The 23,842-nt window shown below is 47.5% G+C and overlaps 1 protein-coding gene across 3 annotated transcripts in view; it reads right to left on the bottom strand.

The window, feature by feature from the left end:
- Sytl3 (synaptotagmin like 3) overlaps positions 1 to 23,842 on the bottom strand; it is a 57,079-nt gene that overhangs the window by 15,942 nt on the left and 17,295 nt on the right. For 2 of the 3 annotated variants that reach the window (XM_036169133.1, XM_036169135.1), the window contains exons 4-8: positions 15,911 to 15,962; positions 14,580 to 14,649; positions 12,975 to 13,053; positions 9,400 to 9,524; positions 6,837 to 6,971 (exon numbers count right to left, since the gene is read on the bottom strand). In XM_036169133.1, coding sequence (XP_036025026.1) covers positions 6,837 to 6,971; positions 9,400 to 9,524; positions 12,975 to 13,053; positions 14,580 to 14,649; positions 15,911 to 15,962 — 461 coding nt within the window. The remainder of the gene's footprint in view (positions 1 to 6,836; positions 6,972 to 9,399; positions 9,525 to 12,974; positions 13,054 to 14,579; positions 14,650 to 15,910; positions 15,963 to 23,842) is intronic. The other variant, XM_036169136.1, reaches the window with a different exon arrangement.

The following is a 23,842-nucleotide window of genomic DNA, read 5'->3' as shown; positions in this document are numbered from 1 at the left end:
ATCGAGAATGAGCGAGGGTTAAAAAGGAAGACTGGGGAAAAGATGTGGAGAGGGGCTGGCAAAAGAAATGAGCTGCCTAGGAGAGGAAGGAGGCAGCAGAATGGAAGGAAAGGAAGAGCTAAGGAATTGTAGTCATTACAATACAATCTGTGCTGGGACTGTAGCCCAGTGATAAAGCCCTTGCCCACAATGCAGAAGGCTCTAGGTTCGATGCCCAGGACTGGGAAAAAACTCAAAGGGCCCTTTACCTAGAACTCAGCCCAGGAGAAGCACTTTGCCCTCCACATGAAAATTCTTTGGAGATGGCTGATAATCTTCCCACCAGCTCCTTGTCTGGGACTCAGTTGTGTTTTCTCTGGAGCCAGAACAGAACTTCAGAGCAAACTGTAAACTTGAGCAGTAACCTGAGGCAACCAAAAAGTCCTGGCCTAGAAGAGCAAGCTAGATTCGATTCCTGTCAGAGCCAACGGTGCTGATGGCTGTCGAAAGAAAAGCTAACTCAGGTCAAAGCAAAGACCATCCACCCACCGGTGGTCAGGGACCCTTGAAGGTCACGAGGTTACCTACTATCACCTCAAGCTGAATCCCGGGCCTGTCTATATCACAAAGGCAGAAAAACTAGGAAAATTACAGCTATGATTTTTCTTTATAAGTAATACATTCTGTTGGCCAAGAACACACGGAAAAGTACTACCAAGTGGGTTCGCCAGTTCTAGGTCGGCTGAACCCTGCTGGCTGTGTGGCCTCCAGCAATTTCCCTGGGTGTCTTCATTTGTAAAACAGGCTATGTTGCCTCAGTCGGTTATAAAAACATAAAGGGTTAGAATCCCAGCCTGTGGGCTGTGCCCAAAGTGTACGTGTCCGTTGAGAACTCTGCACCTTCTGGGCCCCTTTGCAAGCTGGGCGAACCTCATCCTTTGTTCTTGTCTCTTTCTTGGCTGTGAAACGTATACAGTATTTAAACAGCGCATGTAATGCACAAGAGTAGTTCAAAAATAACTGCAAGGTTAACATCTATCCCCACCCCCGTGTTAAGAAAAAGAACACTATGTCTGGAGCAATAGCTCAGCAAGTAAAGTGCCTGACACACAGAGGACCTGGGTTCGTAACCCTACCACGCCGGACGCAGTAACTCATCTATGACCTCAGTGATCCTCCAGGCAGAGACAGGAGAATCCCTGGACGTTCTCAGGCCAGCTAGCCAAGCGTAAGCAGTGGAAACAAGAGACCCTATCTCAAACAAGGTGGCTTGATGATGCTGACACACATGTGATGTGACATGTGCATGCCTCTGTTCACACACACGAGCACACACATACACAATGAAAAACATCACCAGGATCTCAGAAATGCCCTGTCTGCCCTTCCTTTAGTTAGTCCCTGCCCTTCCTGTCTGAGTACAGGCTGCTTCAAAACTACCTGCTAATCAATTTGATTTTTCTTTAGGTTTTATTAGTAATATCAACTCCCCTCCCAAATGCTATGCCTTAACCTGGTGTTCACACAGTTAAAAGCGGTTTATGTGCCTATGAACCACAGCTTGTTTTCTGTTTGGTTGCTGCCAAATTTCCAACATTAAAACAATTACAAACAACGCTGCCTGGGACATCCATATATGCACATGTGGGGCAACATTTAGGACACTCTTTAAAAATAGTTTCTGTCTGTTAAATTGTTCAAGAGTACCTGCTGGGCCAGGAGTGTAGCTCAGTGGTAAGGGGTGTGTTCAACATGCACAAGGCCTGTGGCAGAAGCAGTCACCTCGAGGCTTTTGCATATGTGCCTGTATCTTGAGTTATGTGCCTATATCTCCAGCTGCCCTTCAGGGAAGCTGTAACAATTTCCACTCACCATGTGGTTTTCAGATGCCTGCTGCTCTAGGCCCTTGCCTTGCATTTTTTAGACGTTATTAACATCATCCCAAAATAGTATTTTGCTTAAATTTTGCCCTGATCCCACTACTTGGGAGGTTGGATAATTGTCTCCATTTATTCCCCGTCTCTAAGTGTAAGTGGAGATTTCATAAGCTTTTTCTAGCCCAACTCCTTGCTTCTCAGAGTTGTGAACTTCTCTAGGAAGGGTAGGCAACATCTCTGGACAAGAAATAACACAGTAGTTATTTGCCTTATGAAAGTTTGAATCCCTTAGGCAAATACTGCTTTGGCTTAAAAGAAGATATTACAGTGAAGGACAATCTAATCTCATTATCATAAATTTGAAGCATACACACCACAAAAAAAATTAGAAGGGATGAGAATGGCGTGCCCTATTGGGTGTAAGCCAAGAGAAACTATCACAAGAAAGAAGACCCACATGTCTTCCTCTTTAGCTCAGTGTCACGGCCCTACCTCTTCTTAAAACATCTAAACCGAGTTTTTTTGGGTTATTTTTGTATAAGATGTATATGTATGAATACATGTTCCTGTGAAGGCACACCTGCCACAAGGTATATTTGGATGTCAGAGGACAACTTTGGGTATCTGTCCTTACCTCCCACCATGTTTACGCCAGGCTAACTGGCCTTGAGATTTGGGGGTATTCTCTTGTCTCCACCTCCCATCTCACTGTAGGGGTACTGGGATTATAGTCACATGCTACAGCATCTGGCTTTTATAGGGTTGCAGGGATTTGAACTAGAGACATTGGGATTATAGATTTACCCACTGAGCCATTTCCCTCTGCCCAACCTTAATTCTTGAAGGTTTTCCAAGCAGGGATCGGCTGCAGGGAGAAGAAGTAAGGAAGGAAAACCAGTTCATGCAAGTGCTCAACAAGTCTATGGTCCCTGGGCTAGGTGACCCCACGTTCTGTAGGCCCTGTAGGACTCTAGTAAACCACCTAACCCCAACACAATCAGGTTGCTCCTTGTGAAATGGACTAACAGTGGCCACCACATGGTTACATGAAAATGTATGAGCTGAGAAGCCATCCATCCGCACAGACTTTCAGAGCATGACAGCTGTCATGGGCGATTGACCCAGTCCTCTGGTAAGTATTTCTCAAGGGCCACTTGAGTGTCAGACCCTGCTCAGGGGACTTGGGGGTTGCGTTCTAATGAACAGCTGATAAAAGGCAGATTAGTGAAGTAGATCTCAGGTAGAAGATGCTAAGCATATGATAAGCCTGGAGCAGATGAGTGAAATGGGAACAGGCAGGGGCCTGTCAGAGAAGGAGCCTCCAAACAAAATTTCAAAGAAGTAGGGAGTAGCTTGGGAATGTCTGTGTCCTGGGGCTTGAGAACCAGTGAAAGACCCTGTGGTTGAGTGGAGGGAATAAGGGGCTTGGGGAGCAGATGAGGTCAAAGAAGGATGGGGGCGGGTGTACAGGACCCGTGGACTCTCTCAAGTGTTCTTAGAGATGTGTTGGCTCTGGTACCGTAAGAACATGATTCTGGCCTGTGGAGGAGCGTGGAGCCAACGCTAGTGGGATGCCAGGAACTGGGCAGACTCAGTTCCTCAGGCTCTCGAGGAAGTGAGTTCGGTTTTGTTCTACTGGATCAGTGTCCTTTTGAGTCAACCTCAGGCTCTTGCTGGCTCCTTTCCAGAGCCTCCCTAACCTCAGGCCACTCTCATGCATTGAACCCACCACAGAAATCCACACTAGAAAAGAAGGTTCTAGAGCCGAGCTTGCCCACCTGATCTTCACGGAGATGACATGCATTGTTTTAACATTGTTTTACAGGCCGAGGAAAGTCCTCCGGTCTTGGCCCGGCATTTCCCAGCTCCCACTCTCAGGCTTGAGCAGGCAGGGCCTGGAAACCTATCCTCCCTACATGCTGGCAGTATAGCCAACTTGCCAGTTCATTTCATTGCCTGACCTCCAGAGAAACAACAGATGCCATGGCTTCTATTCTTCCAATGCGGTGTGCCATTTCCCTGCAAGCTCCTGGAACATCACTGCCTGCCTCCTTAGCTCCCTCAAGGAACGTTCCTGAGATCTTCCACCATGCGTGACTCCTGGCTCCCCCTCCCCACTTCGCCCCTTGTCAGCTTGAAGTAGTCTCGGGATTTCAGCACCCTTGTTTCTCTTCTTGCTTCCATAACTCACCTTTTTATAATAATCAAAACAAAGGAATGTTAATATTCTGACCCACCCCTTGGAATCTGGCGCCGCCCTGCGTCCTGAAGTAAGCCTCGTTGTAAGGAAAAACCCCTCCCCTTCCTCTCTTCCACTCACTTTCTTCCCTGCCATGAGGTGTGCACATCTCTGCTTCTCCTCTCTTCTCTTCTCTCACAGATGCAGCACCTGGGTTGTGAGTAGCTTTCCATCCTGCCATCTGCCACCACCACCGTGCCCAAATGGCATGTCTCACCTGCTGCCCGCCGCTGCATCTGCCCAGCATGCCAGCATGTTCTCCCTCACACGTGGGATATCCTGGCCCAGGCAGCTGGGGGTCCCCCATGCAATATATCACACCACTCTTGCCTTTCATCTTTCTAGACGATTCTCCGACATAAACAGCCCTGGGTGTTAAGCTATCCTCAAACGCAAGCTCTGAAACCTATGATATGAGGAGATGAGTAGGTCATGAGAGTGGAGCCTTCGTGAATAGGGTTGTTAGCATCCTTAGAAAACAGGCCAAAGGGAGCTCCCTCACTGCTTCCACCAGGTGAGCACACAGCTTGACCATGCCCATCACCAAGCAGGAAATAGGCCCTGAACAGATTGAGTCTACCATCATCTTGATCTTGGAATCCCATCTTCTAGAATCGTAAGTTGTGATGCCAACATAGAACCAATCAAAACTAATCGAGGCCTCAGGTCTCTACATCAAAACTCTAGGCATGGGTAGCGTTAGGTTTTGTTTAGTAGATGAGTGAGTAGGTGACTACAGATGCAGTATAGAAACAGAACAGATTTAAACACTAGGAAGCCATTTGAAAAAGAAGAATAAAATTGAAACACCTATACCTCAAAACTTAAAGGAAAGCTACAAACAAGACAAGGTGGTCCTGACATCAGCATAGGCCTAGTGACCAGGGGAACAGAGTCCAAAATAGGGATCATGCTCATAAGACTTGATGGGACAAAATGACTAAGTCACTAGAGGAAAGACATTCTTTTTAAAAACAAGAAATGCTGTATCGACTAAATAACTACATAAAATTAGCCTCAACCTGGGCATTATACCAAACAAGTCAGAGTACAGATGAAAACAGAAAAGGAAAATTCTAATGAGAGCTTCTAGAAAACAGGACACTATCTCCACAGCCCGTGAAGACACAAACCACAGGCATACCCACAGAAGAAAATCTTGATAAACGAGACCATCATACTTTAAAACGTTTTCTCTGGACACGGTGGCACACACCTTTAATGACAGCACTTGGGAGGCAGAGCCAGGCAGATCTTTGTGAGTTCCAGGCCAGTGTGGTCTACAGAGTGAGTTTCAAGCCAGTCAGGGCTACATATAGAGAGAGACTCAGTCTCAAACAAAACAAACTTTAAAACTTTTCCTTAAAGCTGGAGGTAGTAGCAACATGTCTTTAATCCCAGCTCTCAGGAGGCAGAGACAGGCTGATCTCTAAATTCAAGGCCAGCCTGGTCTACAGAACAAGATCCAGGACAGCCAAGGCTACACAGAGAAAACCCTGTCTTGAAAAAAAAAAAAAAATCAAAAACCAAAAAAGAAACCAAAAACAACCAAAACTTTTCCTTGACACACATCATTATTTTGCCATTGTCTTACTCTGCCTTCTGATGCTATGATAAAAACCATGACCTAAAGCAGCTTTGGGAGAAAAGGGTTTATTCAGCTTACAGGTCACAGTCCATCATGAAAGGTGTTCAGGGCAGGCGCTCGAGGCAGGAACCAGGAGATGGGAACTGAAGCAGAGACCACGGAGGGACACTGTTTACTGGCTTGTGGCTTGCTCTGCCTGCTTCCTTAAGTAAGCCAGGACAACCACCTGAGGGTGATACCACCCACAAAGGGCTAGGCCCTCCTCCAGTCAGTTATCAAGGAAATGCCCAACAGACTTGCCCATGAGCCAGTCTGATGGAGGCAGTTCTTCAGCTGGGGTTCCCTCTTTCCAGATGTCCCCAGTTTGTGTCAAGTTGACAAAAACAAAAACAAAAACAAAACAAAACAAAAAGCAAACAAACAAACAAACAAAACCAAAAAACCAGCACAATTACCAGTTACTTCTTGAAGGTAGAAAACATTCTCCACATGACGACAGTTTAAAAAGGTGAACAAAAAAGCCGGCTTCGCCATATTTGGAGGCTTTCCCTAGCTCCAAATCTACGTGAAAATCACCTCCACACTCCACTCTCACACTCCCGTGTTGACCACAAGACGAGTCTAGTCCTTCCCTTGTGTCTTAGCTACTTTCCTATTGCTATCACCATGACCAAGGCAACTTATGGAAGAAAGTTTATTGGGGGCTTGTGATTTCGGAGGGTGAGTCCTTGACCATCATTAGTGGGCAGCACGGCAGCAGGCAGGCAGGCATAGTGCTGGGGCAGCAGCTGAGAGTTTACATCTCTGATCCACATGAGGCAGAGGAAGAACTAACTGGGAATGGAATGAGCTTCTGAAATGCCACCAGGGATCTATGCCCTCTGACAAGGTCACTCCTCCAAGTCTTTCCCAAACAGCTTCACCAAGTGAGGACCAAGCATCTGAGCCTCTGGGGGCCGTTCTTATCTAATACACCAGGCCTTACCTTCCAGGCCAGCTGGATAATGTCTGGTTGGCTTTCTTCCCTGGTGCTGGGGATTCAACAGAGTTGTACTGTGTACATACCATGCCTGTGCACTCCTACTGAGCTATATTCCCAGTCCTTGATGTCTTGAAAACTACACATCTTACAGAATACTGGGACAAGACTCACATGTCTCAGGCCTCCAGAGAAGACAGCGCTGCGTGTTGGACTGGATGGGAGAGTGTCTTGCTTCAAAACAGGGCTGGGAGGGTCTTTGGGATCTTCTTGATGGAACGATTTCAGAATATCGGGTGAGCTGACCTTCTGGAGAGGGTAAAAACAAACATCATAGCCCACATCCCCATGTGACTGAAGAGGCCAGCAAGTCCAGCCTGCATCGGTGAAGTGATGTTTCTCACACACAAACTTCTGCTGGCTGAGTGGGAAGACACACTTGTGTTTGGATCAATGCACACACCCCACACACCAGCAGGACCCTAAGGCAGAGTCACCAGGGACAATCGTAAGCATTGACAGGTGGGCTGCTTTGTGTTATAGAAAGTGCTCAAAACATTTAAGTTCTGGCTTTAATAATGATCATGACATGCAGTCATGTGAAATACAGTTTCACACTGACAAACAATTTTACTTCTAGTATGCCCATATAAAGGGAAAAATACATCTTTAAATTGTACTTATTCTCTTTTTCTTTTGCTAATAATTAGTATTTCTTCTATAATGTTACAGTTGTACTTCTCAATAGCCACTAACAACACGGGGATGGATTTGATCCAAATTAGTTGAAGTAAAATACAGTTGATAAACTAGGTTCCCAGCTGTGCCATGCTGAGAGTGTGGCCACAAGAGGACATCCATGCAGCGGAATCCACACGGGCGGGGCTATCTGTCCACAGCCTCTATCCTTGCCTGGATCCCTCAACCCTCACAGCTCAGACAACCTCTGGACTGCGATTGCCTGGGAGGCTCTGTCCCATGGACTGCAGGGGAGGAACATGCCAAGGATGCCACGTGACCCCAACATGCCAAATACCAGGAGTGAGGCCAGAGGGAACTTGAGATACCCTGCATGGGGCACATTTCACCACAAATGAAAAGACAGTACCTCTCATGGCAGGAGCTAGGGGAGGGGCTGGAACACTCCAAGTAGGCTTGACCTCCTCCTTCTGAACACCCTGTTTCTGCCAGCTCTCTACCCCAATGTCCTCATCTTTCATGGGGACAAACAGAACAGAGCTGCTTTAAAGATAAATACCGGGCGGTGGTGGTGCATGCCTTTAATCCCAGCACTCGGGAGGCAGAGCCAGGCGGATCTCTGTGAGTTCAAGGCTAGCCTGGGCTATAGAAATCCATTACAGGCACCAAAACAATACAGAGAAACCCTGTCTTGAAAAACCAAAACCAAAACAAACAAACAAAAGATAAATACCAACATGGCCCTTCTGCAGAGAATGGTGCCAGCATGCAGACAACCCTCAGCCGGCGCCACCATCAGACTAGCTTCATCTGACCTGGGAAGAGCTGAACTGCTGCAGTTCTCTTCCTTGATCCCTCCTCCTTCCGGCCTTCCCTTGTCCTCACAGGGGAAACTGAAGCAGCCTGGAAATTAGCAACATCTAACCCTAGGTTCTACTCCCGGTACCGGCGTTCCCTTGCTGTGAGCTGCTGGATGTGTTGGTTGGCTGTGAGCAGATATATTCACACTTGAGAATTCCAAAGCCCTCCTGAATATATCTCAAATGTTTGAGACACAAGTCATTGGAAAACCGTCAGCATCAGCAACTGCTTATCACCAGAGGCTCAATAGAAAGGCATCAGAGACCCCAAATATCATACCCAGTGAGGATGCAGTGATGTGGGAGTCTGCATCTCATACCCAGTGAGGATGCAGTGATGTGGGAGTCTGCATCTTATACTCAGTGCGGACTCAGTGATGTAGGAGTCTATACCTCATACCCAGTCCTCACTCAGTGATGTGGAAGTCTCACCTCATCAAGAGCCCAGTGGCTCTCCTCCAGCCACCACTCACAACTCCAGAGTTCAGCTTCCAGACCAAGATGGGACCAATTCAAACATAGGATTCCCATCTCCAGGTATGTAACTGTGGGCATAGGTCCTAACCTCTCTAAGCCATCATATATCTCTCAGTGTAAAACAGGGCTACTTTTAATACCCATTTTGTTGGGTTGATAGTCCATGTAAAGCTCTCTGTACAGAGTCTAACACATCATAACAAATGCTGAAGTTTAGAGATCTATCTAGGTCACCCAGATGGCAAGTTAGAGGCTTCCTTGTCTCTCTGGCTACATACAGGAGCTCCATTCTGGGCAAAGAGAGATTCCTACTGTTTTTATTTTACCAAGGGGCATCCTGGACGCAGGTGGAGATCAGCAGATGGAGGCTGATCTTGATTCTAGAGCAATTGTTCTCAACCTTCCGAATGCTGTGACCCTTTCACACAATTCCTCCAGTTGTGGTGACCACCCCCCCCACCATGAAATTATTTTTATTGTTACTTCATAACTGTAGTTTTGCTACTGTTGTGAATCACAATGTAAACATTTTTTTGGAGACAGAGGTGTGCCTGAATATAGATTATATATAATTAGGTTTTCCTGGCTGACTAAGGTTTTCTATCAAACAAATATAAGTGCAGAGGAAAACAGGTCAGAAAACTCAGAAAAGATGACATGCAGGTGGCAGGTGGAGGGGCCCAGGAGGCCTCAGTGCCTACCCTGGAGGTGACATTGACAGCTGTGTCTGACTGGCTCCGCCTCTCTGTGTGGACCACACACTGCCTGGGATCCATAGCCAGAAGATGCTTCTCAGAAGTCATGTCATTCTGGGACTTGGAGAGTTCTAGAAGACAAATACAAGGGGTGACCCTTGGGAGCACGAAACATTGCCAAGACTTACAGATCCTAGGGGTCAGAAAGACAGAAAAGATGACCAGGCAAGGGTGACAGGTCCATGACAGAACAAAGTTGTGGCTGTATGCCAGAGGCAGGGAAGAGGAAAGGCTAGACTCTCCAGAGGTCCACCCTGGCCCTGTGTCTCTGTGGGCAGTCACTGTCAGGCTGGGACTCAAAGGGAACTTCCCACCCAGCTTCCCTGCACCCCAGGCCGTCCATAGGATCAACCACCTGCCCTGAGCTATTGACCAGCATCCTCCTGTGCCCGTTGGAAGGGAGTAAGAGTTGAGACGGCTCCATACCTGCTTTAGTAACTATGCCCTGGAAAGACCTCTTATGTGGATTTCTCGGCACAATAGGGTCCAAGCTTTCAGCTTCTGTGGGCTGTGCTGGATGAGGAACTGGCTTGGGACACGTATTAAAATAACAGTAAACCAAGTGTGGGGGAGGGAACCCCATGCAAGTGAAAGCTCTGTATTTCATCCAGACTCTTCCCCACATCCAGCCCCCACTCCCTAGGGCTCCCCCTCAACTATCTCCATAGCTGCACCTCACTCTCTACTTAGAAATGTGAATTACCTGTGTTATTCTAAAGTATTTCCTTAACCACATTAACAGGTGACATTTTAACTCTGCATTTCATTTAACACAACGTTCAGATTGTTAAGATAGATTATGAATATCAAAGTTACTTGTGAGATCACCGACTGTACGATTCTCTGGCCTCTAGGGGGTAGCTCACTCCAGCTGTGCTCTGGCAGAAGCCCCTTGGGAACTCATGTGCTCCACATCATCGCTCTGACCGCTGGTCTACGCACAGAGACATCCCACACTCCTATTACCTGCTGGCTGCCTAGTATCTGCACTGAGCAGGGAGAGCCTGGGGGGGTCTCCTTTCCTTGACATCAAGGTCCCTGACCTGCTTCCCAAGCCCAGGGCACCCAGTTTTTCAGTCTCGCTTCCTAGCTGCTCTTTTCTGAGGGCCACACCACCCCAGCATTCTCAAGTCTACCATCCAGAAGGATCTCGGGGTGGGGGGCGTCAGTTGATGCCAGCAACTGGAGACGACTAGCACATGGCAGAGATCCTCAATGACAGCCATCCTGCAGCATCCTGGATGTGAAGGCTCCCCTGTCTGGCTACTGGTTGAAGCTGTCTGCCATCTGTCTGCTTACACTACCTTGGGACTGCGCCTATACAGTCCATTTCCAGGTTATGGCTTCAAGGAGAAGAGAACCTGAGAAGTTTGGGGTTCTGACAAGTAGCTTTCTACATCAGAGTAGGGGTGTGTGTGTGAACAAGCAGAAAGAAATACAGATTGCTCCCTAGTCAACCCCATCTTCATCTGCTAAGGGGGCCCAGCATGCAGCATTTATGGGTCTTACATAGGACTGAAATCTCTTTCTTCCAGGTGCTTGAAACAATGTTGGCAGACAGAAGGTACCACTCTGGGTAATCATTCTCAAATCCTGTGGTTCCAAACCAACTCTAGCATCCTAGTGCCTGGGTTCCTGGTCCCTTCCCAAGCCCCTCCCTGAGGACCCCAGGCACTAATTAACCTTCTTCCCCTCCAAGGTTGCTCTTTCCTCTGTACCCACTTTTGAGGGAAACCAAGCAAGAAGGATGCACAAAGAATCAAATTGAAGAGATGGGAACCAGCACCAACAAATGCTCCACGTCCATTCCCAGGCCCCAGACAGGTGCCTCTGGCTGTCTCTGCCTGTGGCTGATGGCAGGCCAAGGAGAGAGGCCACAGGTTGCAGCTGATTCCCCTATCTGAGGACAGTGGCTACCTGCACCCCATCCGAAGACTAGCTCTTGCTGTCTACACAAACAAGTCTCACGTGTCAGGGCACGGGTGGAGACAAGGCTACATCAGGTGCACCTCTGCATTCAGGGCTACCTGCATAGAGGGCTGGTGTGCTGTGACACAGGTATCCTGCCTCTTTGGATTTGGGTGGCTGAGGAATCTCAGTGTTGGGATTAATTCTGAGGCACCGATTCCACAGAAGCCTTGGGCTGAGGGAGTGAACTAGAATTTCCAGAAAGAAGTTCACCTGTGTTAAAGGTTCTGCAAAGCTGATTGATTAGAATGTCCATAGAGAGTTGGAATGTTGCAGGTTCAGAGCCAGATTATCTTTAGTTCCCCTAATAGCTTTCATTGCCTTCCCCTGTGTGTGACCTAACATCCATCCTCATGTGACTATTAGGTAAATCCCTTTGGAATATATAAATTAGCTCCTAGCTTCCCTCAACCCAAAGGCTAAGAATGTCATCAGGTAACATCTGAGGTCTCTAACAGAAACTTCACCAGTTTGCCATAATCCAGCTCTTTGATGTTTCCACCAATGAATTTGAAGTGTTGTTGATTTATGACTTTCCTTGTATTATTACCACAAAATTTCCATGAAACTTTTGCTGCATTTGACTGTGGGATTTGGGGGTAACCTGAGCAACTCATCTTTCTCTCCAGAACAAACTCTTATTTCCTTTTGAAATGAGAGCTGTGTTTCTGCAGTGACAGAGAATTCACAGAAGCCACGTGCACTTGGGGAGGAGGAGGGGGTCTGATTTCAAATGATGCCATGGGACCATGGGACCGGCACTGGCTGTGCAGAGAACAGACCACTGTCACAGCCAGGCTGATGTCCGCAGAGGCACAAAGAGGCCCATGAAAGTCAGCCATTCCCTCCTCCTGAGAGAGACCCAGGACAGCCCACTGCTGATGGGAAGAGCAGGGCTCTCATGGCAGCTGTCTGTGTGACGGGGCTTGTGTGGAATGCAGACGACTAGTTTAAATTCAATCATACAGTTGGCTCAGAGCTAACAACAATGAGACCATCACAGGCAACTGTGGAAACGGGGGAGTAAATGGAAGACAAAGAAAAGAGGAGAGAAAGAAATGTGTGCCCCAGGTCCATTTGGACGCGCTCTATCACTGCCTGGGTCTGGATATCTTAGGAGGTGTGAGAAGCAGAAACAGGTAAAGCATATATCTGAATGGAGGGAACGCTGAAAGAGATGGGTGCCAAGCCAGGGCAGGGCTAACTGCACCCGTGACTGGGACATTATTGCCACCTGCGGAAAAGTTTACCAGGGAGAAGAAGAGACAGGCAGAAGATCCTGGTCTCCGCCAGCCAGAAAGGTCAGGGATTGGGATTCATTGCAAGGTATTTCCATGTTTTGTTTTCGTTCCTCTGGAATCCTTTGTGCTGCTGAGCTGGGCAGGTTTGGGCAGGACAAGCAGGAGTCAGCGAGGCTGATAGACTGAAATGGTGTCCACCCTGCACAAGGAGCCAGAGGCTGCTCCATTGAGCTGTGGTCTTTCCCATCTGAGGCTGCCTGGGCTGGCCTGCACAGGGCAGGGCGGAGGAACAACTTCTGAAACGTCACTTACTTTTCATCTGGGTGGTGACTGACAGAAACAAGTTCTCCACGGACTTGTTAAATCCTCTGAAGTGACCAAGTTCCTGTAACTAAAACAGACACGGGACAATGAGCTGTGAGACCCACCTCTGCCTCCGGGCTGCCAGCCCCCAAACACTGCAGGTGGAGAGGGGTGGGAAGGTCGTGTACGGGTGTGGGTTCGAGTGTGCGTGTCTGGAGGGATAGGGCACAGCCCCCCGGAAGGAGGCATCTCTGGCACTCAGCCATTTTCCTCTGTGTTTGGCAGCCTCATTAAAGGATGGAGCATTATTGACAGGTCGTTCACAAGATAACAACCACCTCTTAGACATAATGACTGACATTTCATTGGCTCGAAGATGGTACTCAGCTAAACTGCTTGTTTGACCTCCCTCTTCCTCTAGCTCTACACAAATCCGATGAAGAAGGAACAGAATTCGGGTAACTAGCCTGGAAACACAGAGCTCTCGCTTCCAAAAGGGAACATAGAAAGGGGAAAAACAGCAACTTTGTTCAGGTCTCATCCATCCATCTACCCACTCCTTGGCTACTCCCCGTGTAGCTGCTATTTATTTATCTATCTGTATCTGCCTACCTGCTCATCTATCTACTCGTCTATCTACCTATCCATTCATCCATTTATATATCCATTCGTCCAATGTCTATCCATCTAGCCATCCACCCATCCCTCCAGTTTCCACTTGTCTATGCATCTGCCTCACCATTCTCTGTATCCATCCACTCACCCATCCAACAATGCATGCATCCAGAGACCACCTATCCATCTACCCACTCACTGACTATCCATTTGTCCACCTACTCACTATCCATTCACTTGCCCACTTCATCAACCCACAACTATCTACCCACCCAACTATCCATCTGTCCTCTGATCTATCCACCCTTCCAGTGCCCATCCATTCGCCAAAAGATGTCCTCAGAACACAATCACTGGAGAAAATAAGAGTAGAATTGTGAGGTTCTGTGAACTTGGGAAATAATGAACATGTTTTCATCTTTCAAAAAGCCATGTATATTTTTCCCATGTAAGACATAATTGTTCCCCTTAATGCCCAGATTGATGAAGATAATCAAAGCCATACAATTCTGTGGCACGTCAGTTTCCAAGCACACATAGGCATTATCCTGCATGGGAGACAAGTCAAAGAATTATTTCCACTTCTTAGGTGGAAAACCAAGGTAACTCTGAGGTCACACAGCTAAATTCTTTGGACAGAAATGGTTCTGGTCCCCCTAAAGCCTTCAAACAACATTGATTTATTCCCATGGGCACATCAGTCACACCCCCACACACAACCTGCTCTCTACACATGTCAGACCCACACACACCTAAAGGCACACACAGTACAGAGTCAGGGATGGAAGCTGGGGACAAGAGTCAGGACAAGATGTCTCAGGGTACAAGCAGAAGGAGCCGGCTGAGGCTGCAGATGGTCCCTGGCAACGGAATAAAAAGGTATCCATTTGTCCAGCTCCAGCTCCAGCTAAGTCAGATCTGTTGGCCTAACTCTCCAGCACCCTCAGCTGGCCTGCCTTCCCCGCTTCCCACCCAGGGACCCACAGAGAGACAAGTTACCCTGCCAGGGCTGCCATGGCTCTGACTCTCACTGAGAGGTGGTGGCGTAGGAGGGACCACAGAGATCTTGCTGCCAAAAAGAGACACAATAATGGGTTAGAACTATGCAAGTTACTAGTTTACATATCTACAAATGTGAGTGTATCATTCAAGCTCCTAGCTTTGTTTGAGTCTAATTTCCTTCCAAAGAAAATGACCCAGCAGCCCAGCTTAGCCCTGCATCTCTGAGCAGGAGCTGCATGCTCCTGTCTTGGTAGGAACACGACATCTCTCTCCATCACATTCTGAGGCCACTAGGGGGCCCTGGTCTCCCCACTGAGCTTCTCTTGGACCCAGGCTTCTTATTTGGAGTACTATCTGGACTCTTGTGTGCTTAGTACAAACCACACCTGCAGAAGAGTCAACATGTGAAAGAAAAAACAAAGAACAAAAACAAAAACAAAAACAAAACAAAACAAAACACCCAAAAAAATTAAACACCTTTGGAGAAAATCTGGAAGCATGAGCTAAAAGAATAACAAATGGGGAATGGGAAAATAAAGTAAAAGGTGGATGTGGTCACATGCCTGTAACATCAGTGCTGGGTAGGCCAAGGCAAGAAGATTGCCCAGCGTTCACAGCCAGCCAGGATTACATAGCAATAACCAGACCACAGGGCTTATGACAAGCCACTGTCTAGGGAAGGAGAGGAGGAGGAAGGAGGGGTATGATGATGGAGGGGGAGGAGGGAGAGGAAGAAGAGGAAGGAGGGGAAGGAGGAAGAGGAAGGGGAGGCTCTAAGTTTGAGACTGGATAAATTTCATCATAAGCCAAAAGAGGCAGGCCCCGTGGGAACTGTCTGTGCTGCTCCCTGAACTCAGCAGAAGAAGAGTGTGCATTCTGCTGCTCCAAGGCTGCCAGGGATTCAGAATTCTGTGCGAAGATGTCGACATCTCTCAGAGCGCTGTTCACAGACAACAGGTATCCCCCACCACACACAAATATATTAGGTAGATGCCTGGCACCAGGGAAGATGCCATAGAAGGGAAATAAAGTCAACTGCATGGTCTAGGATGTCTCAGACGCTCAATCAAAAGTGGTATTTAACTTTTTACAGCATCTCAGGAGAAGCTGCGGAGAAATACGTTGAGTATAAAACTTTCTAGGATAGCTAGAAAGTTCCTCATGAACATTTGGAAGCTCTTCTCAAACTTTTCCAAGAACTTTATCTTTTTTTTTTTTTTTTTTTTTAAAGTCATGGCCCGAGCAGTGACCTCTAGAGGTCAGGGAGTTCTTTCAAGATGTCCTCTGAGCTCCTGCTGACGCGGGACACTCTGTCCTTCCGTACTCACCTCAGCCTCTGATAAGATTGCAGGAGCTTCGCCCCAGCGGTCTCGTGCTTGCCTGGAGGAGAAACAAGCCAAGGGCAGTCAGTGCTGAGCACGTACTGTGGGTGACACAGATACAGGACCGACGCGGTGAGATGATTTTAATATTACTTCTTATGTCAACAAAAAGATCCTTTCAGGGTGGGGACAGAAATGCTCAGGAGTCAGGAGGTGGGTGAGACGGCACAGCAGGGAAAGGCACTTGTCACCAAACCTCCCTACCTGAGCTGCATCCCCCCAAATCCACAGGGTGCAAGGAGAGAGACTCCTCCTCCAAAGTGTTCTCTGATCATTACTCATGTGCCTGGCACATTCATGCACGTGTATGCACACATGCACACGTGCTCACACAAACCATTAGTAAACATAGCACCAGAGAAATGGCTCAGCAGTTAAGAGCACGGATTCATTTTTCAGAGGACCTGATTTTGATTCCCAACACCCAACCATCTGTAACTCCAGTTCCAGAGGATTCAAGGCCCCCTTCTGGCCTCGGTGGGCACACATGTGGAACACATACATACATACAAACAAAACACCCATGCACATAAAATAAAAAAATAATAAACATAAAAATATAATTTATAGATGGTGGGGATTATTGGGCAGCCTTCCAGTCCTGAAAATTATTGGCTTGTTAACAGCAACTCACCCCCCCATACACACCCCATAATCCATCATGTCTGGGACTGCTTCTATTAGAAGCTGATGCTGAATTAGATTTTCTAAATCTGGGTAATTTAAGTTCCCTAGTTCCTTCCCCAGGAAACACTGCATACAAAATGCCCCCTTGTGATGAAGACTTAAGCTAATCTCTTAAAAAATGTAATCTACTTATTTCTAGCTAGAGTGACTAATAATTTCCTGACTCAGACGGCACCCCCCCCCCACAGTAGCCCCTTTTGGTCTCATGATGTACTACCCCCTCCCCCAGATAAAATTCTGCATGTCCATATTCCTGCGACCACAGTGGTTCTTAGCCACCAGCACGGTGGTGGGTGGGGCTGCAGTGTGGTAGCAGGTTTGCAGCTCAAGGAGCTTTCTAGAACCTCTGCACAGCCCAACTCACCAGGGCTCTGGGGGGCAGGGGCACTCTTGTGTTGTTTGGAAGATTTTAATCCATCCCACAGATTTGGGTGTCAGTGTTTCCTAAGGACACACTGACAGAGTGGGATACTGAGGACACCAGGATGGGCAGGGGAGCCTCTGGGAGGGACAGACAGCATTCAGAATTAAACCCCGATGTCAGTCCCAATCCTCAAAGCAGGATGCATTCCCAGCTCCAGGTGTTTAGCTGGGCTGGCTTCAGAAGGCACAAGAATCCTTAAAATCATATCTAAAGGGCTTTTGTCTTTTTTTTTTAAGATTTATTTATTATGTATACAGCATGTATGACTGCATGTCAGAAGAGGGCATCAGATCTCATTACAGATGATTGTGAGCCACCATGTGGTTGCTGGGAATTGAACTCAGGACCTCTGGAAGAGCAGTTGGTGCTCTTAACCATCTCTCTAGCCCTTGTTTTGTTTTAAAACAGGGTCTCGTGTAGTCCAGGCTAGTCTTGAACTCCCTACATAGTCTGAGGAGGTCTTGAACGTCAAATCTTGGTGCTTCCATCTCCCAGGGCTGGACTCATAGGCGTCCATCACTGCCCCTGATTTTATGTGGTGTGAGGGCTCAAACCAAAGGCTTCCTGTCCATGAGACAAGCATTCTACCAACGGAGTCACATCCCAGCCCATGTGTTTTGAGTCTCGATGTTTGTGTACATTTTGGGGGCTTCATAAAAGTATTCTAAAAGTAACCTGGGAGCATCCCCCTAGGCTGGTCCACTAAGAAGTACTTCCCCAAGGCAGAACAGAAGGCCTCTCCTGAAAGCTGTCAGCTGAACTAGTAAAAACCAGAAGGCAACCTGCGGAGTCCTCCGTCCCCCACCCCATCTACAAGGGCTGCCTCGATGGCAGTGTCTGGGTAGGAACCGAGAGAGAGAGCGCCAACTTCACTGCATGGTGACGGTGGACACGGAGGCAGAGGAAAGAGAAGAAAGGGAGAGGAGGAAACTGGCATAGCTGTGTACCCAACAGGACCCGGACAAAGACAAGGACAGTGAGCTCTGGGCACCCACGTCATGGCCCATTTCACCTCCCTCAACCTGCTTGTCCTTGGAGATCCGCAGTACCCAGCGCTGAGGCACAACCTCCAAGGCCACTGTTCTCCCACACCCCCAGATCTGATGCTATCGTTCTGTCACCGGTGCCTAAATCACAAGCCCTGCACGGTGTCCCTTGCCTTATCTGGGCTCCTCCATGCCCTACAGCCCTTGCCCTTTCCACTTCAAATAACTTACAGTTTCTTATGGCGTGCCTGGTTTACCTAGGATGCAGCTGACCTCTGCCTCCACAATTACTGTCACACACACCCCCCACCGTGTCTCTTGGGGGTACTTTCCCAGGCATTCCTACCCCAGACTGTTATCTCATAACCCTCTACTAACCCAATCTAGCCTCCCCATTTCATAGGCTCCAGTGGCCACAGAAAATGGCCTTGCTGCTGTATTCTGGCTCTCTGCTGCCCCCTGCAGGCGATGGCAAGCCTAAGACCAAATGGGAAGCACTTCCGCTTGGAAAAGCAGCCCTGAGAAGTATTAAAGGGTGCATGCATACACAGCTGTGTTCTGACCAAACTTACATGATCACAAACATTAACTTTTTTAACCAATTAAAAATTCTAGGGACTGGAAAATGACTCAGTGGCCAAGAGCTCATGTTACGCTCACCAAAGACCCAGGTTCAGTTCTCAGCACCCACATGGTGGTACACAACCCTCTGTAACTTCAGTCCCAGAGAATCGGATTCCTTCTTCTGACCTCCGTGGGTACCAGGCACGCATGTGGCGCACATACATACACACACACCCATACATCTAAAAGCAAATAAAACCTTTTAAAAAAAGTTCTTAGCTTACTACGTAAGTTTGCCTCAGGTCCACGTGCTGTAATTGTGGGGAAACGGGAGGCTACCTAGAACCTCAGATCCACCCTCACTTGTGGATCAGAACCTACATGGCATGAGACCCCAAAATGAGGGTGATTGGGTGCACACAGCAATCTGAGACACACTGCCCCACGCGTGGCTTTTATTCATGCCCTGTTCACTCCGTCTCTCCTGATTGTGGGCCTCCAGTTCTTCAAAACCACTAAATCTTTTGTTTGTTGGCACATTTCTGACTCCTGTAGCCCTCTGAGGAAATGTGCACAGAGGACATTCCCTGGAGCTCAGGGGAATAGGGAGGAGCAGGCCTGGAGAGGCCTGCATCCTGCCCAGCTGCAGGCAGGATCAGCTCCTAGATGGTAAAACACACGCACACGTGCACACACACACACACACACACACACACACACACACAGTTCCCTGCATCCTGAGACACTGCCCACCAAACCCACTCCGTTCTCACCTAGAAGAGATCATGGGGGAAACAGGGCCGCAATCCTCATCTGGTAGGGCTATATCTGTATAAGAAGGGAAATGTGAAGCCAAGCTATGGAGACTATATGGAGATGGTAGGTAGTAATGAAGGAGGAACTGGGGTGAAGCTCCTAAAAGCCAAGGACATGCCAGAGGCTGATAAGAACCACGGGAGGCTAGACCAACTCGGGGAAGCACGGTCTCACCGTCACCTTGGTCTTGGGTTTCCAGCCTCTAACTAAAAATAACTCTCCATTGCTTGGAGCTATGAAAGCGACCAAGGCTTTGGCACTTTATGGTGGTGTCCTAGGAAGCCAGACCCTTTGTGAGTTAGTCACCACCTCCCTCTCCAGGGTCACCGGCTACCCACGCACATGGTCTCGGTCAGGTCAGCCTCCCAGACACACTGCGTAACTCAGCCGACACTGGAACTTGTCTGTACCTCTTGTTCATGTCTTTCTAATGGTTTATTTACAGCAGCGGGATGGCTGTTGTGTGCTGTTAGTTTAAACTGTCAACTTGGCACACTCTGGAGTCACCTGGAAGAGAGCTTCTCTTGTGGAATTGACTTAGCAGGTTGGAGGTGAGGTTCTAGATCAGAGCATGTCTCTGGGAGACCGTCTTGATGGTTAATCGCTGTAGGAAGACTCAGCCCATCCATACTGGGCAGCACCATTCCCTAGTTTGGGGCTCCGGATTGTGTAAGCCTGAAGAAAACCAGCTAGGTGTTAAGAGTCAAGCAAGCAAGAACGCATCCATTTCTCTCTGCTCTTGCCTGAGGATGGGATATGGCCAGCTGAGTTCCTGCCTCGGTGATGGACTGTGACCTGAAATTTTGAGCCAGATAAACCCTTCCCCCCACCTAAGTTGCTTTGGCTGTTTTATCATAGCGACAGAAATGGACCTGGAACCATGAACTGTCTGCGAGAGGCTGGTCTCTCACAGTGGCTACTGTACAGAGCCTGAGCCTTCCCCACAGGAAGCTGGCTGTATGCTCAGATCCCCCACTAGATCTCCAAGGACAGGAGCCTCATCTTCTTATCTCATGTACCCAGGAGAAGGCATCCCATGCAAGGGGCAGTGGTTATGACTGTAATGTTGATAGGAACCAACACTGGCTAAATAGTGATATGAAGGCTTACTAAGTCCTCCTGACCAACAACCCAAAAGAAGGAATCCCAAAACACATCCCAAAGTCATATATGGGGAAGGGGTGGGTGTGGATGGGGGTGTTGACAGAGTTGTCAAGGAAGTAGGAAAGGTCCTGGGGAGAGTAATCAGGATGCATTATTATATATCTATGAAACTGCAAAAGAACAAAAATTTTTTTTTTTTTTTTTTTTAGGAGAAGAAAAATCAAGAATCTGCTTTGGGGATATTACTAGCTACAAACATTGGGTAAAAGCAGAAAGTTTAAAGGTCAAGGTCTGACTTTATCTATTGATCATGAAAGCTGACTTGATAATCTCTGCTCTACCCAGCTTGATTGGAGCAGTCTGAAACTCAGGGCCCTGACAAGCACCCAGCCTGCTGGGAGCATCATTTCTAGAGTGCACCATTCCCTCTGTGGTGGTGTTCTGTGGGCTCTCCTCTTAAGGAGAACCTCAAGAAAAAGTAATCAAAAATAGAATCCCACCTTTTCTTCAATATAAGAAATAGAGGGCTAGAGAGGTGGCTCATCCGTTAAGAGCATTGACTGCTCTCCCAGAAGACCTGGGTTCAATTCCCAGCACCCATATGTCAGGTAACAACTATTTATAACTCCAAGATCTGACACCCTCACACAGACCTCCATGTAGGCAAAACACCAATGCAAATAAAAATTTAATTTAATTTTAAAAAGAATTAGAGTATTTTCATTTCTGGAAAATAAGTGTGATTTCACTAAATATCCTAGCAGGAGTGTGAACTCACATGAACTGTAAGTGAACTCTACAGAACCATGCTTGCCGAGTCTATCTGATGAACGGGGTAGGTGGGCATTCACTGAGTGAACAGTAACATGGTCTTGAGCAGAGATATACACATACTTAATGGAACCTATCTCTTTAAAAAATTTTTGTTGGGCTGGAGAGATAGCTCAGAGGTTAAGAGCACTGCTTACTCTCCCAAAAGTCCTGAGTTCAATTCTCAGCAACCACAGCGTGGCTCACAACCATCTGTAATGAGATCTGGCGCCCTCTTCTGGCCTGCAGGGATACATGTAGGCAGAACAATGTATACATAATAATAAATAAATCTTTAAAAAAAAATTTGTTTAGAGTGTGTGTGTGTGTGTGTGTGTGTGTGTGTCTGTGAGACAAGATTTGGGAGTCAATCCTCTCTGTGTGGATCCTGGAGACCAAACACAGGTCATCGGAGTTGGCTGCCCAACCATCTCTCGTCAGCCCAGCTACTCTTCTGTCCTTTCTGTACATGGGATGGAACCCTGTGCCCTGTGCATGGTAGCAAGCGCTCTGCTCTGAGCTGTACCCCAGCCTCCTACTGCTCTTCATTCGTGAGCCTGAGTGCTTCAAGCCCACACCAGTCTGATTCTGTCTTCAAAATCCTGTGACCAGATGGGCACTGGCTGAGTTGCCCATGTAGAAGAATGAGACCCTTAAAAAGTCATTTGAAAAATTAACCCTGCTTGCTCCAGAAGGGGATGAAGATTCCTATCTTCCATCATGACCAGATATAAAACTCATCTTGGTTTGTGATGTAATGGGCCCCGGAGACAGCTAGGGAGTGTAGAGGGCCAGCCTCCCTAACCATTTTATTTCCAGTTATTAACAATAGAGGAAGTCTGAGTTGATTATTTACATATAACATTTACTATCTTTTAACTTGAAAAGAGTATTAAAAGTATTGATGCTGCTCGCTGATGTGTGTGTGTGTGTGTGTGTGTGTGTGTGTGTGTGTGTTTGAGATAGGATCTTGAATGCTTAGGTCACAGATGTGCATACGGCCTGACTTTCATCTACTTCATGAAAACACACACACACAGTACTCAAGGGGTCAGGTAGTCCAGGCTGGTCTCAAACTCACTCTGTATCTAAGATGACCTTGATGCTCCTGCCCCTGGTGCCCAAGTGCTGGGATTCCAAGCATGCACCACTGTGCTTCATTTTATACGGTGTAGATTCATTTTACATGGTGTGGAGGATCAATCCCAGGGCTTTGTGCACATTAAGCAGATGCTCCACAAACTGAAGATTGTTAAGGCATAAAAATGTCAAATTTGTAGAACAAAATAAAAAGCTGCCGTTGGCTCCAGAGCACACGTGCACTTCAGCAATGAGCCAAAGGCGGCGCCAAGAGTAAAGGTGATTTCCAGTTTCAGATTTGCAATCACTAGTGATGTAAAAAAAAAAAAACACCCATTATAATTAACATGGCTACTTTATTAGTGGCTCTGGAAACCCACAGTGCTCATAAAGAAGGCCCTGGAAACCTGCCTACCATGACCCTGTTCAAGTCCCACCCGCCCCATCTGACATACCCCCAGTGTCTCACTGTACTGCAACTTTAGTGTGTGAATCCAGGAGCTACACACTTGAACCAGTCCCAGCTGGTCATGAAGCCAGGGTCCCAGAAACCACATCAAAAGCCTTCTGCACACACCACCAAATACTGCAGGGGGCAGATCTAGAGGAAACAATGCCAAGGTGGCCAGGAAAGATTCCTAAAGACACTACAGAGAAGTGAAACTCTGGGTGTACCATGATTCCAATGAGAACAGATAAATCTCAACAACAATATTGCAAAAGCAGGGGCTGGGAGATGCCTCAGCGGATAATACTTGCTGCTCTTGCAGAGGACCTAGGTTCAGATCCCAGCACCCACATCAGAGGCATCTTCAGTTCCAGGAGATCCAACACCCTTCTGGCCTCTACAGGAACTGTATATATGTGGTGCATATACAAACATGCACTCAGGCACACACATAAAATAATGTTTTATTAAACCAAAAGGCTTAGAAAAATGTAGTCTATCATCAGAAAAAAATAAGTAAGCCAAAATAAATAAACTTTTGTACTGTTTTTGTGCAGAATGAGGAACTGGAGTTCATTTTTGCTTATTCTTACATCTTTATTATGCATGCAGTCTATATACATAGTGTGTGCACAAATGTAGCAGTGCATACCTGTGCACACTCATGGTGTTGGCTCTGTCATGCTCCACTTTGAGCCAGGTTCTCTCCCATGACCTGGAGGAGGCTGGCAGCCAAGAAGCCTTAGTGATCCTCCACCACAGTCCTGGGGCTACTGGCACATACACAGTCATACTAGCTTTATATGTGGCTTGTGGAGATTTTGAACCCAGAACCTCATAAGTGAGCAGCAAATGTGCTTCCACACTGAGCCATCCTGCCAGTCCTCTCCAGTCTTTGTAAAGGTTGGGGGAGGTGGGCACAGTAAACATTACCACAGTCTATCTCTATTACTCTTTAC

This window comes from Onychomys torridus, chromosome 19 (assembly GCF_903995425.1).
Source record: "Onychomys torridus chromosome 19, mOncTor1.1, whole genome shotgun sequence".
In the NCBI taxonomy this organism is placed as follows: domain Eukaryota; kingdom Metazoa; phylum Chordata; class Mammalia; order Rodentia; family Cricetidae; genus Onychomys; species Onychomys torridus.
The sequence above is the reverse complement of the archived record's forward strand: the minus strand, read 5'-3'. Positions and strand labels throughout refer to the sequence as shown.